At 39.9% G+C, this 14,260-nt stretch overlaps 1 protein-coding gene across 1 annotated transcript in view; it reads left to right on the top strand.

Annotated features, from left to right (window-relative positions):
- The window catches only part of FSIP1 (fibrous sheath interacting protein 1), a 209,658-nt gene that overhangs the window by 56,794 nt on the left and 138,604 nt on the right, over window positions 1–14,260 (top strand). The window contains exon 10 of the mRNA XM_010847930.1: window positions 10,469–10,609. Coding sequence (XP_010846232.1) covers window positions 10,469–10,609 — 141 coding nt within the window. The remainder of the gene's footprint in view (window positions 1–10,468; window positions 10,610–14,260) is intronic.

Here is a 14,260-nt window from a genome sequence, read left to right as displayed (position 1 = left end):
ACAGAGGAGAGGAGAGGGAAGAGAATCAATGTAGTACTCATTCCTGTGAGAGCTTTATTTCTGTCTGTTCCTTGGTTCTAGGAGTTAGCAATGATAGTCACCTGTCCCTTACTCTGCCACATTCTTCTAGCTCCTTTAATTTAACAAGCAGTGAAGCTCACCATATGGGTTTCCCTGTGGCTCAGTGGTAAAGAAAGCTGCCTGCAGTACAGGAGACTTGTAGGAGATGTGGGTTCAATCCTTGGGTCAGGAAGATCCCCTGGAGAAGGAAATGGCAACCCACTCCAGTATTCTTGCCTGGAGAATCCCATGGACAGAGGAGCCTGCTGGGCTACAGTCCACGGGGTCTCAAAGAGCCAGACTCAACTGAGTGACTAAACAACGAAGCTCGCCGTGCTGATGACCTCTATCCTGTGAGGATTCTTCACTTGATAGTTCCCCCAGATATTCTTTTATGTAGCTCGTGGAAGGTGAAGAAGAGCAGAAGAATGGCAGCATCTTTGGAAAAGTAAATTCTTTTCCTGCCCTAGGTGTCAGTATTTTGTGGGATCTAGTTTGCAGTTGGGTGGTAATTTTGCCTGAAGAGAAAATGGCTGGTCATTTGTTAGTCTACTAATCCTCCATCAATTTTGTAAACATATCGCCAAATCATTTTCTGTACGATATTAGATGCATGTGATTTTACTTGTTTTTTTAAAAATGTAAATAATATCAGTAGTCTGTAGGTAATAATTCTTATTTATAGTGAATCTTTTCTTCAAGCTGTCAGTTGAAGGTTAGGGATCTGGATTTGGGTCAGTTGAACTACCTTAAGGGAAGGGAGCAGTGTTAATATGCTCCCAAGAAAGTTTGGTTGTGAGGGAACCTTTATGGAGTCATCACAGCTTCCTTAAATTACATTCCTAAGGACCAGGCACAGCTGCCTCTGAGCCCTTTACACAGCTCGGTGGTGGTAGTGGGAACCACTGTTTTCTGGACTAGGGGCAGAGTTCTAAGAACTATAGAATCTCTGTCCTCACCCAAATATACCCCAGGACTTTGACACATCAGCATTTTTGCTGCTAGTTTATTTATGTTTACTGGGTACCCATTCCCAAAAGGAGGAAGCCAGGACAGGGGAATAAAATTGTTCAGGGATATTCTTTGTTCTTTCTCTGTTATAGCTGATTTTTGTTGTTGTTATTGTTGTTAGATTTCAAAGGCTGCTGAGATCTCAAAGCTGGATAATGGTCCAAAATACAGAAAGTGTCTTTTTCACAATCATCAAATGTTATTCTTGAAAGAGAAACTTAGAATTTAGAAATTTGTTAGATGACAATGATCAGATGCTGTCATTGTCATCTAAATCACATTTCAAAGTTAGCATTTATGATTTAAACAAAATATTTAAAAAATAATAAAAGGGAAAACCAGTACATTACTTAGTTGTAACATACTGATATTATATATTTTTATGTGAAACAAATTATATTTAGAGAAAAGATAAAACTGCATTTTGGGACTCCTACTGGATGCAGAAACAGAAATGTGACATCCTAGTTATTGAAAGGAGGTAATTAATGCTCCTTGTATGCAAAAAAAAAAAAATCTTTTGAGCTTTTATTAAATCTCCTGTTGGCATTTCCTCATTTCTAACTAAAACCAGTATTGCACATTGAATTTTCAGGCTAGAAATGCTAGCATGGCAGATTACTTTACGGGTATTATTTTTGGATTGGAATTCTCTTTGAATAATACACTGAAAAGTATCTCAGGATAAACCCTGCATATCTATTCAGTTGATGAATGGCCTCCAATCTATTGCTGAACACAAATATTCATAACGCACAGTCATGGTTTTTTAAGCTTTCTGCAAACCATTAACTCATCAGTAATTTTTCTCCATGTTCCTTAAGAAAAAAATGTCTTTTAAGTGGAATATAAATTTCTATTTTCAACAATCAATTAAACAAATGTTAATCAAGTGCTCACTGTATGCAAGGAATTGTAGAGCGTTTAAAGATGAGTCAGGCACATATAGAACTGTGGAGTGAGAAAGCCTTGTTTCAGGTTCTGGCTCTTCCACTTACTGGCTCTGAGGACTTGGGTGTTCATTAGAAGCACTTTAAACCTCAGTTTCTTCATCTGTAAAATAGTAATGATAATATTATTCCTGAGGGTTCTTTTAAAGTGTAGGTGAGTTACAAGTTAATATGTGTAAAATACTTAGCACAGTGTCTGACCCCAAAAGATGTTATTAATATAATAAGTGACTTAAGAAACTTATTGCCTTGTGAGAGGCACAGAATATATATAGATAACTGTGGTACAAGACATCATAGGTAAGAACAATAGAAGGCTATGAGCAAAGTGCTTTGCTGGTTCAGAGGAGAGAGAGAAAGCTCATCCGTAAGGAATATCAAGAGAGTTCATTTCAAGTGAGGGATAGGAGGAGGAAGAGAAACTAATGAGTGAGGTAGAGGAGGTCAGAGTCCCTGGAGAAGGCCACCATCACATAGCATGAGGTTGAAAACTGGTGAAAATGGGTGAACTCATATAAAAAGTCCAGATTTCTAGTTTCTTTTGAAAGATTAGAAAATCTGGCAACATTAGGCTTGAAGCACTGATTGACAAAGTATAGGACTGAGCTGAGTAGCAACTGCTGCTTTCCATGAAGCACAAGTTCTCCAATTTGCTACACCATCCATCACGCCATATTGTGTTGCCTACAAAACATGGGCCTACTTCTTGCATTTAAGTAACTTGCCCAGCCCCTGCCCAGGCCATCAAAACGTCTTTGAATGCCTGTTATTTCATGAGAGATGACGTGGTGGTGGAAGTTGAGTATCCAGATTAGTATGTGGCTTTACTTCTAACCTTAAAGCAGCTTGTAGGTACTAGAGGATAGGACATATAAACATAGACCAATTTGTGCAGTGGGCCGACCATTCAGTGAAAGAAGTACCACAGTATGGGAACTTATCTTATGAGAAGTATGGAAAACATATGCTTGGGGAACACAGGGAAAGCAAAATTTGATGAAGGAGTGGTATTTTAATAAGGAGTGATATTTTAAAAATTCATTTGAAAGTTTCAAAATTTTGATCAAGAAAATAAGTTCCCAAACAAGTTGAAACACGCAGGGTTTCTGACTTACCTGACTGTGGCAACAATAAGATGCTAAACTGGTAGGCACATAAGCCCAGGATGAATCAATAATTTGAGGGGCTCCAGAGAGTTGGAGAAGGCGATGGCACCCCACTCCAGTACTCTTGCCTGAAAAATCTCGTGGATGGAGGAGCCTGGTGGGCTGCAGTCCCTGGGGTCACTAAGAGTCGGACACGACTGAGCGACTTCACTTTCACTTTTCACTTTCATGCATTGGAGAAGGAAATGGCAACCCACTCCAGTGTTCTTGCCTGGAGAGTCCCAGGGACGGGGGAGCCTGGTGGGCTGCCGTCTATGGGGTCACACAGAGTTGGACACGACTGAAGTGACTTAGCAGCAGCAGAGAGGTGACTCTGAGATGAAGGAAGTATTGGTTGTTGTGAAAGGGGCAGATGAGAATCTCTGCCTTATGAGTTTGCTGATTACAATGTTCTCATGTAGGTGCCCTTGCTGTTAGCTTCATGGAGATGTTTTAAAAGCAGCATTTGGCTTTCACATGTCTGATTTCTTTAGTGTAAAACAAAGCTTGTGGTCACTTTCAGAAGAAAGAATGGCTGCTGTTGCTGTAATGTGAGTAATATCATGTGGTTGCAGTTTTACATCTGCTTTTTATTTTCATTCATCATAGCAAAAGAGAACTAATTGAAGCAATTTTTTTCCTTAGGATCTGCGGTTTAACTGTGCATACCTTTTTGTATCCATCCCCTAACCTCCAACAAATCAGTTATTTCTTTCCACGTACTGTAAATCCCACCATAAAATTGAGTGATGTTCTATAATTTAGTTACTGTATTTCTTATTTGCAGCTGTGTTACATTCCAGCTTTCTCCAGAAATATCCAAGATATAGGCGTTATGTAAGCACTCAGTTTAAGTCCTTAGCAATTGGATTCAATAATAAATTCTATTCAGTTTGGCTCTTGTAAAGAAGTGTAATTTATTCATCTCTCATGCAATCAGTCTTATTAAATCTAGCATTCCAGTTCATCATTAGATTTTGTTTTCCTGGTTGGGAGAGAATGTTCAGAAATGGCTCTCATTGACGTATGAGGAATTTCTTTGTTCTTAAGTCAGCTAGTTTAATTGACTATAAAGGTTTTCCTCAACTCGATTTATTTTCTTGTTCTTAAACTGTTGATTCAGTTGTATATGATTTTGATAAGACCAACAAATATTAACAAACATTTGATTGAGGAAAATTGTAGCTGTATTTACCTCTTCTATTGCCAAGAAAATTTTGACCAGCATTTAACTGTTTTTCGATCTCTTTCTGTTTCAATGTTAGCTAACCTTGAGGAAATATAAAACATGGTTTGATGTGTAATCTTAAAAGATGTTTTATTATTGAGTCCAGGAACTTGCAGAGTTCCAATAATGGCCATGCTGTTCACTTGACCTCAAATTACTTAACATGCTGATCAAGGTCAGGAACTGAGGAGTTTTTTTAGGTATGTTAGTCACAAGCACAGAAATCTTATTGACCATCTGTTCATTAAAAAATAATATAGAAGTATGCCATGAGAGCATGGGTTTGTGGATTGAGGAATAAACAGGAAGTTAATTCAGACATCCTTGCCTCTAACCTGGCAAACATGTGCACGTGCAAGCTTGGTCATTCAGACTCTTTGTGACCCCCACGGACCATAGTCTGCCAGGCTCCTTTTGGTCCCTCCTCCAGGGGATCTTCCCGACCCAGGGATCGAACCCGCATCTCTTGTGTCTCCTGTATTGGCAGGCAGATTCTTTACCACTGCGCCACGTGGCAAACATTCCCAATTAAATCTGTGGAATTCTTGCTACCTGTGTTTTACAGATTACTTTGAAGTTTATATTTATATTTCTTGGTTTTTCTATGCTAAGCCTCAAGATTTCTTTCATTTCATGGAAGTATTTTAAAATGATAAAAACAATCTGGCTAAAAGATTTTTTTCTTTAGTTTTAGTACTGCCAGGCAAAAGATCCATCTGATGACAGGAAATAGCAGTAGCCTGTGGAAAAGCATACCATTAGCTTGAAAACACAGGGCAAGATGGCTTTGTTTAGGCAGGTTTGTATTTTTCTGGCCCTTAACTCAATGCCTTATTTTCATATCAGATAACTTATGAAGGCGTGAGTAATTTCCTCTGTATTTGGCTTTTAGAAATGGGTTTACTTAGCTTCAAAGACCCCTGTTGGCTCAGTCAACATCACAGATATTTTTCTAAGCATGAACTTACAATCCCTAGGCAATCAATTAGTCAAATCGGCAAATATCTTGACCTCATGATCTGTTCTATTCTTGTGGCTCCTTAGATGTTCTGTGCATATTATAGAGAGCTGAATTTTTATGGAACTGAATTTTACTTTAACTGAATAAAGGCATTTCTGTATGACTCAAGAAATAGAGAAACAATATGCATGGTCAGAAAATCTGCTAAAAACTTTCACCCAGAGGAAATCAAGATCTTTCTGATGATCAGGAAAACAGACGGTACTGATTGGCACTTGGATGTGACAACAGAACCTCTCCTGGCACCACAGAGCTTCTTGAATATACCAGTATGCAATCTTTGCCAGAACAGATGATTACCTTTTCTTGGCCTCTGCTTTCATCACATGCTGTCTTTCAAATATTTGTACTATATGGTTATGCTATCAGAGACAAAGACTGAGGAAAGATATTATATATCCTTGGCTTTAATTGTGGTGAATTGCAGACTCAGCTTTCAGAACTGGAAGAAACTTTCTCAGAAGAAGTTGAGACCAGGAAAGAAAAAGTGACTTGCAGAACTCAGCTAAAATCTAACCTTGAGACCAGTATGTTTTGGTACAGAGTCATGTTGTCAAGGCAGAATGAAGATAGGCTTGGTAATGTTTTGTTTTCTTAAAAATAAAAAATAATTTTTATGCATATGAAATCACTATAGGTTTACTGTAGAAAATTCAGGAAATACAGAAGCGTCTAAGAAAAACAAGGTAAAATCAAGATTTTTACCTTACCTTACCATTTACCATCAAGCTAAATTTCCTTCCAGTCTATTTCTCAACAAGTGTGTGCACATACACACATACATACACAGAGTTCTGGGCAAGGAACAGAAATTGACCCAGGTTGGATTTTGAAGATAATGAAATGAAAGAACTATTCATAGATTAAAAGAAAGGAGTCAATAAGGGATGCTGGGATACTCAGGGACTAGCACCAGGGGTTAGGGAAAAGAAAAATTGTACTGGAACTTGGGGAGGCTAGAGTTGTGGTAGAAGAATCTGCCATCCAAAATTGTAATCATATTGGGCATGAGCAGAGGATTAACCAACTCCTCCCTCTTCAGCATGACAATTTGAGCTGTTTCTGTGGCAATCTGATGAAAGTTGGAATGTCAACGATGATAGGGGGCAACTTTGCTTATGCTAAAAATGACCTCTGGATTGGAAGAATTATAGAGACCTGAAGGGGAAGCCATAAATGCAGTGATTCTTGTGGCTGGGAATGTCCCTTGCTGAGACCCAGATAATGTACCTGTGGAGTCATTTCAACAGATGAGGCTTCTATTGGATATGAAATATTTAAGCCAGGGTGGCTTCCTTGCCCCTTGTACCTATATTGTTATGATGTGGACTGAAGCAAAAACTCCCATTGGCCAGGGATACCTGACACTGTGTTTCCTGTCCTATAGCCTTCTGAGTTGGGGCTTCCCAGGTGGCTCAGTGTAAAGAATCTGGCCGCCAATGCAGGAGATGCTAGAGACATGGATTCAATTCCTGGGTTGGAAAGATCCCCTGGAGGAACAAATGGCAACCTACTCCAGTATTCTTGCCTGGAGAATCTCATGGATAGAGGAGCCTGGTGGGCTATAGTCCACAGGGTTGAAAAGAGTCGGACATGACTAAGCAGCTGAGCACGCATGCTCATCTTTCTGAACTGACTGGCTCCAAGTGTGCCCTCTGTTTGCTTTTGAACATGAATATTCAGTTGAATCTAAGAAAATCCCCTTAATGGGCATGTCAGGGATATATTACTGCCCAAATCATAGTGGCAAAGCAGGGAGTGGAAGGGGAGAATACCCCAAACTCTTTTTCTTGCTGCCCTCCAACCTTCTAACATTCCTTCTCAACATTGACTAAACCTAACCACAAGACAGAGGTCAGGGAGAAAGAGTGAGTGTCCCAGCTTACATCAAATGTTCATTATGGTTTATCATTCTGGTCTTATTAGTAGGCATTTGACTAAGTGCATGAAGCTGCTCTGAATATTCATGTTCAAAGTTTTAGTCATCATTTTCATTTCTCTTAGATGGAGACACAGGAGTGGAATTGTTGAGTCATAGGATTAGACAAGCATTTAAATTTTTTTTTTAATTTTAATTTTTTAAGAAACTGTCAAGCAGTTCTTAAAATGTTTGTGTCATTATATACTGATACCAACAACGTGTGAGAGTTTGCTTGCTCCATACCTCTCCAATGTTTAATTTTAACAAACTTTTTCTTTTGTCCTGTTCTAGTGGCTATGTCAGAGAAGGCAATGGCAACCCACTCCAGTACTCTTGCCTGGAAAATCCCATGGATGGAGGAGCCTGGTAGGCTGCAGTCCATGGGATCGCTAAGAGTCGGACATGACTGAGTGACTTCACTTTCACTTTTCACTTTCATGCATTGGAGAAGGAAATGGCAACCCACTCCAGTGTTCTTGCCTGGAGAATCCCAGGGACAGCGGAGCCTGGTGGGTGCCGTCTATGGGGTCACGCAGAGTCGGACACGACTGAAGCAACTTAGCAGCAGCAGCAGCAGCAGCAGTGGCTATGTAATGACCTCATTGGGACTTTAATTTGCATTTCTCTGATGACTTAATGATGTTGAGGATTTTTTCATGTGCTTATTTGTCATTTATGTTATCTTTTTTTATGAAGTATCTGTTCAAGTCATTTTAAAACTAGATTCTAAAAAATAATTGATTCTTGTTTTTATTGAATTGTGTGAATTCCTTGTATATATTGGATGCAAATCCTGTGTCATATTTATGTGTCATATTTTTCTCTCAGCCTGTGGTTTGTCTATTTTCTTAGTGGTGGCTTTGGATAAGTAAAGTTTAAAAATATTGATGAAGTCTGCTTTACAGTTTTTTTTCTGTTTTTCTTTTTTAGCCTATCCAGTGATTTTTAGAAAATCATGGTTGTAGATTTTTTTAAAAATAATGTCCTTTAAAAGATATTTTTTCTATTTAAAAATGAAATCCAGTTTGGGTGTTTTTCAGGTCATTATATTCTATAGACTGACTATGTACACACCAAATCCGTATGTTGAAATCTAATCCCTAGTGTGACTGTATTTTGAGGGGAGGCCTTTGGGAGTAATTTGGTCATGGGGTGAATAGGGTTAGTGCCTTTATAAAAGAGACCCAAAGAGCTTCTGTGTCCCTTTTATTATGTGAGGATGTAGCCAGAAGATGGCCATTTAGGAAGTAGGAAGCAGGCCTTCTCTAGATATGAAATTTGCCAACACCTTGATCTTAGACTTCCACACCTCCAAAACTGTCAGAAGTACATGTCTGTTGTTTATAAGCCACCCTATCTGTGGTATTCTATAATAGCAGCTCAAACAGATGGAGACATTGTGTATCTTAACTTCAAAGTGGGCCATAAAATGCTGGATGCATAGAGCTGCAGGGAGACCTTGGTACCAGCTATTACAAACTCCTCCTTAACATTAGGTTTCCTTCTTAAAGATCTTGTCGCTTGTAATTTACTCAGTGGATGCTTCTAGAGCTACCAGAAGTGAGTCCCCTTTGGGGGAAATAAGATGTAAGAGAGTCACTTCGTGAAATTGAGGTACTCTTTTAATAGTCTCTTCATTAGAGCTTTATGCAATATGAATTTCATTAAGACATTGGTGTGATCAGAGTTCTGAGAACCGAAATTACAGTCTGTTGGCAGTGCTGATCAGCTTCAGGTTTGTGTTGGGTTCAGGGACACAGGGTGGGACCAGTCACGATCCCTGTCTGGGCAGGGACAGTGTAGTGAGTGCAGTGAGGGAACATGTGGCATGAGTGGGGAAGAAATTGCCTTTACTGGGTGTGTCAGGAGATATTTTTTAGGGAAATATGTTTGTGCTGAGCTCAGAAAATTAGGAGTCTCTATGAGGAGTTGGAAGGAAGAGGCATTGAGAGTGGAGAACTAGCAGTGGGCAATATCCCTGAAGTTTTGAGTCTGAGACCCAAGCAACAAGAGATGAGCCTAAAGAGCCATGAAGGAGTGAGGACTTTGTCCTTTAAGTCAGTAGTTCTCAAATTTTTGAGCAGTTGTTTCTTCAGGTGTCCCTAGTTCTTATCTATTGAGTCAGAATCTCCAGGGTGGAGCCTGAGCCTTTGAATGTTTTCATGGGCTCTGGAGGCGACCCTGAAGCACACCGGAGTCTGAAAACTACTAGTTCAAGTGAATGATGAGGAGGCAGTGAGGAAGAGAGAAAGGCCTTGATGAAAAAGGCATTGAAAAAGGCATTGAAAGTGAAATGGTGACCAACTCTATTTAAGGAGTGAGAATGTGGGCAGATTCTGCCTAAGGCAACTTAAAAAATGTCATTTTTGCCTGTTACCTCATGACAGTACAGAGTAGGAAATCTGTGGGGGAAATGTAGGAAGTTTAGTTATAGATACAAGACCAGATTTCTGTCAAGAAATATCCATTTTAATGATCTAGAAATAATACTAATTTTGGGAGAATATGGTTCTGTCAATTCAAATATTGCTGATAGTACTGAAGCCTAATGAGATACTTCCATTAAGTGAAGTAGCTCAGTCGTGTCCGACTGTTTGCGACCCCAAGGACTATAGCCTACCAGGCTCCTCAGTCTATGGAATTTTCCAGGCAAGAGTACTGGAGTGGGTTGCCATACTTCCATTACACAATGTTTATTCTTTTCAAAGGATATCTTCAGCCTGTATTTGTTAGTTATTAAGATTTCTGCATGCATGTGATGTACTGTGATAACTTTGGGGCTAGATCTTAAAGTTAATATCATTTTGCAGATGATGAAATTAAAGCTCAGAGAGGTTTTTTGATTCCCCTAAGGCCATCTTAGTCAGGAACCAGGAAAAGCCAGAGTTCAAAACTCCTGACTTTGAGAAGCCCAATTCTCTTCTCATTGTTGCACAACCACCTCTTGTTTGATGTACAGTTGGACCTTTCCCCCCAAAATAGGAAGACATTAGAAAATTATTTCTAAGTATTATTTTGAAGAGTAGAAATATTGTATGAGAAGCAAAGCCAACCTTCAAGGCTCAGTTACTCTGGAAAAATGTGTGATGGTACAGTTTCAGCCTGTGTATGAATTTTTTTTTTTTTAATTAGAAACCTGACCTTAATGGTGATGATAGAAATACAGAAGTAGCTCCAGGAGAAAAGGTTCTTCAAAACACCAAAGAACAACGGGATCAACAGAATCGGTTGAGAGAGATAGATGAAAAGCTAAGAAAGATGAAGGAAAATGTGGTAAGTCTTTTTTTATTTAAAGTAACCATTTGATTGTATTAAAATGTCCCAATTTCCTTTGACTAATTCATGATTGTTTTTATGTGTTACATCAGTCAGGAAAACATGGGGATTTGTCAGTAAGGATTTGAATAAAAGCTAAAACTGTAATTCATAGAACATAAAGTAGTGTTATAATTAATTAATATGACAAAATAAACCTGTGAAATATTATCTGAAGTCAGAATAAGGATCCATATGCCTATATTCTGTGTCTTAAGAGACATACTTGTTCTTTTTTTGTGTGGAAAAATTTGGTAGTTATTCTGTATAAGATCATCTTTACATATTGAACTTAAAGCTCAAATAACTCCCACTTTTGGTTCATAAAAATATATTATTAATCATTAATATTCAGTTCAGTTCAATCGCTCTGTCATGTCTGACTCTTTGTGACCCCATGGACTACAGCACACCAGGCTGAGCTGTCCATCACCAGCTCCCAGAGTTTACTCAAACTCATGTCTATTGAGTTGGTGATGCCGTCCAACCATCTCATCCTCTGTTGTCCCCTTCTCCTGCCTTCAATCTTTCCCAGCATCAGGGTCTTTTCCTATGAGTCAGTTCTTCACATCAGGTGGCCAAAGTATTGGAGTTTCAGCTTCAGGATCAGTCCTTCCAATGAATATTCAGGACTGATCTCCTTTAGGATGGACTGGTTGGATCTCCTTGAAGTCCAAGGGACTCTCAAGAGTCTTTTCCAACATGACAGTTCAAAACCATCAATTCTTCGGTGCTCAACTTTCTTTATAGTCCAACTCTCATATCCATACATGACTACTGGAAAAACCATACTTTTGACTAGACGGACCTTTGTTGGCAAAATAATGTCTCTGCTTTTGAATATGCTGTCTAGGTTTGTCATAACTTTCCTTCCAAGGAGCAGCGTCTTTTAATTTTGTGGCTGCAGTCACCATCTGCAGTAATTTTGGAGCCCCCCAAAATAAAGTCTGTCACTGTTTCTATTGTTTCCCCATCTATTTGCCATGAAGTGATGGGACCGGATGCATGATCTTAGTTAATATTAATACTCATTAATATTAATACATCCTAAATCCATCTTGAGCCTATTTCACGTTTTAATTGCTTGCCACTTAAAGATGCATTTTTGCTGATTAGAAATGCTGTGTAATACTGTGATTTTTCCAGCTACCCATTGGATGTTTCTGAATTTTGGCTGCATGTTTAATTTTGGTTTTTAACCTAAAATGAATCATGGCAAGGCTGAACTTACGAGTCTACCTGCATCGTCTCCCAGGGCTGGTCAATCATAATTGTCAGCCGTATTTACTTTCTGTTTCCTACTAAATCCTACTGTCTTGAGTGAACTTCAGGCCTCTTTAAGTGTTAACCAGTACTTCTATTTGTGGCTCTGTCTTACCACTGTTCTTTTTGAGTTTTTGAAAATCTTTTCTTTTTTGTCCCTACTTGTATCATCTTTCTCTCAGCGTCCTTACCTCCTGTCTAACCTCTTATAATCTTGTCACTTTCTTCTCTCGTATTCCGTTTCATAAGCTGTTCCATGAGAGTAAGTATCAGGTAAGTGACTTTGATTAGATTCTGATCTCCTCAGAGCTCTTCAAGACTGTCCACCAATACTGACCAAGGTTCTTCACCCCTCACGGTCATGTCCAGCTGAACTGCTCTTCCTATTTGCCGCCATGGACAGCAGCACTGGCTCAGACTTAAAGGGTATCTAGGTCTACCTAATAAGAGTCAGGGAGAAGGCAATGGCACCCCACTCCAGTACTCTTGCCTGGAAAATCCCACGGATGGAGGAGCCTGGTGGGCTGCACTCCATGGGGTCACTAAGAGTCGGACACGACTGAGCGACTTCACTTTCACTCTTCACTTTCATGCATTGGAGAAGGAAATGGCAACCCACTCCAGTGTTCTTGCCTGGAGAGTCCCAGGGACGGGGGAGCCTGGTGGGCTGCCATCTATGGGGTCGCACAGAGTCGGACACGACTGAAGTGACTTAGCAGCAGCAGCCTTAGCAGTATAGGTTAGCAGTATACTGTTGCTTCTGTTTTACACATCGAAGAAGAGGTAAGCAAAATGGATCACATTTGGATAGTAGAGTGACAAAGATAAGGAAGATATTAAAACCAGGTCATATTATGATTGTCGAAGAAGCTGGGTGTATTTATTTAGCCTGGTGAAGGAAAGATATGCATGCACGTGTGTGTGTATTCATGTATGTATGTATTCATGTGTGTGTGTTGTGGGAAGGAGGGGAGGAATGGTTTGGTAGAAAAATCACACATGATAACTTCCTAAAGAGATTTGAAGGACTGACATTAGAAGTATTAGTTTTCTTCTTTGTAGTGTAGGAAAAAGAAAACACGGTGGTTGGGAAGCCATAATGCCACAGATTCCTGGTAAATACTAGGGAAGAAAGTCAGAGTGATCTCAGTGGGAGTGGTCTATCTGGGGCAAGGTTTTCAAATTAGGCTTGAGTAACACTTGCTGGGTAGCTGTACAGAGGGTTTAGTATTAAGTCCCACTCCTGGGCATATGGGGCTTCCCTGGTGGCTCAGACAGTAAAGAATTTGCCTGCAATGAGGGAGACCTGGGTTTGACACCCAGGGTGGTAAGATCCCCTGGAGGAGGAGGGCATGGAAGCCCACTCCAGTATTCTTGCTTGGAGAATTCCCATGGACAGAGGAGCCTGGTGGGCTACAATCCATGGAGTTGCAAAAAGTCAGACCAACTGAGCACAGCACCTGGGTATATATTTGGAAAAGATGAAAGCTCTAATTTGAAAAGATACATGCATCCCACTTGGAAACAACCTAAATGGCCCTTGACAGATGAATGGATAAAGGAGATGAGATACACTGGAATATTACTCATCCACTTTTGACTGTGTGGATCACAATAAACTGTGGAAAATTCTGAAAGAGATGGGAATACCAGATCACCTGATCTGCCTCTTGAGAAATTTGTTTGCAGGTCAGGAAGCAACAGTTAGAACTAGACAGGGAACAACAGACTGGTTCCAAATAGGAAAAGGAGTTCGTCAAGGCTGTATATTGTCACCCTGTTTATTTAACTTATATGCAGAGTACATCATGAGAACGCTGGACTGGAAGAAACACAAGCTGGAATCAAGATTGCCGGGAGAAATATCAAGAACCTCAGATATGCAGATGACACCACCCTTATGGCAGAAGGTGAAGAGGAACTCAAAAGCCTCTTGATGAAAGTGAAAGCGGAGAGTGAAAAAGTTGGCTTAAAGCTCAACATTCAGAAAATGAAGATCATGGCATCCGGTCCCACCACTTCATGGGAAATAGATGGGGAAACAGTGGAAACAGTGTCAGACTTTATTTTTCTGGGCTCCAAAATCACTACAGATGGTGACTGCCGCCATGGAATTAAAAGACGCTTACTCCTTGGAAGGAAAGTTATGACCAACCTAGATAGCATATTCAAAAGCAGAGACATTACTTTGCCAACAAAGGTTCATCTAGTCAAGGCTATGGTTTTTCCTGTGGTCATGTGTGGATGTGAGAGTTGGACTGTGAAGAAGGCTGAGCGCCGAAGAATTGATACTTTTGAACTTTGGTGTTGGAGAAGACTCTTGAGGGTCCCTTGGACTGCAAGGAC

This window comes from Bison bison, unplaced genomic scaffold (assembly GCF_000754665.1).
Source record: "Bison bison bison isolate TAMUID 2011002044 unplaced genomic scaffold, Bison_UMD1.0 scf7180017864259, whole genome shotgun sequence".
Taxonomy (NCBI): Eukaryota; Metazoa; Chordata; class Mammalia; order Artiodactyla; family Bovidae; genus Bison; species Bison bison.
This window is presented reverse-complemented; position numbering and strand designations above follow the sequence as displayed.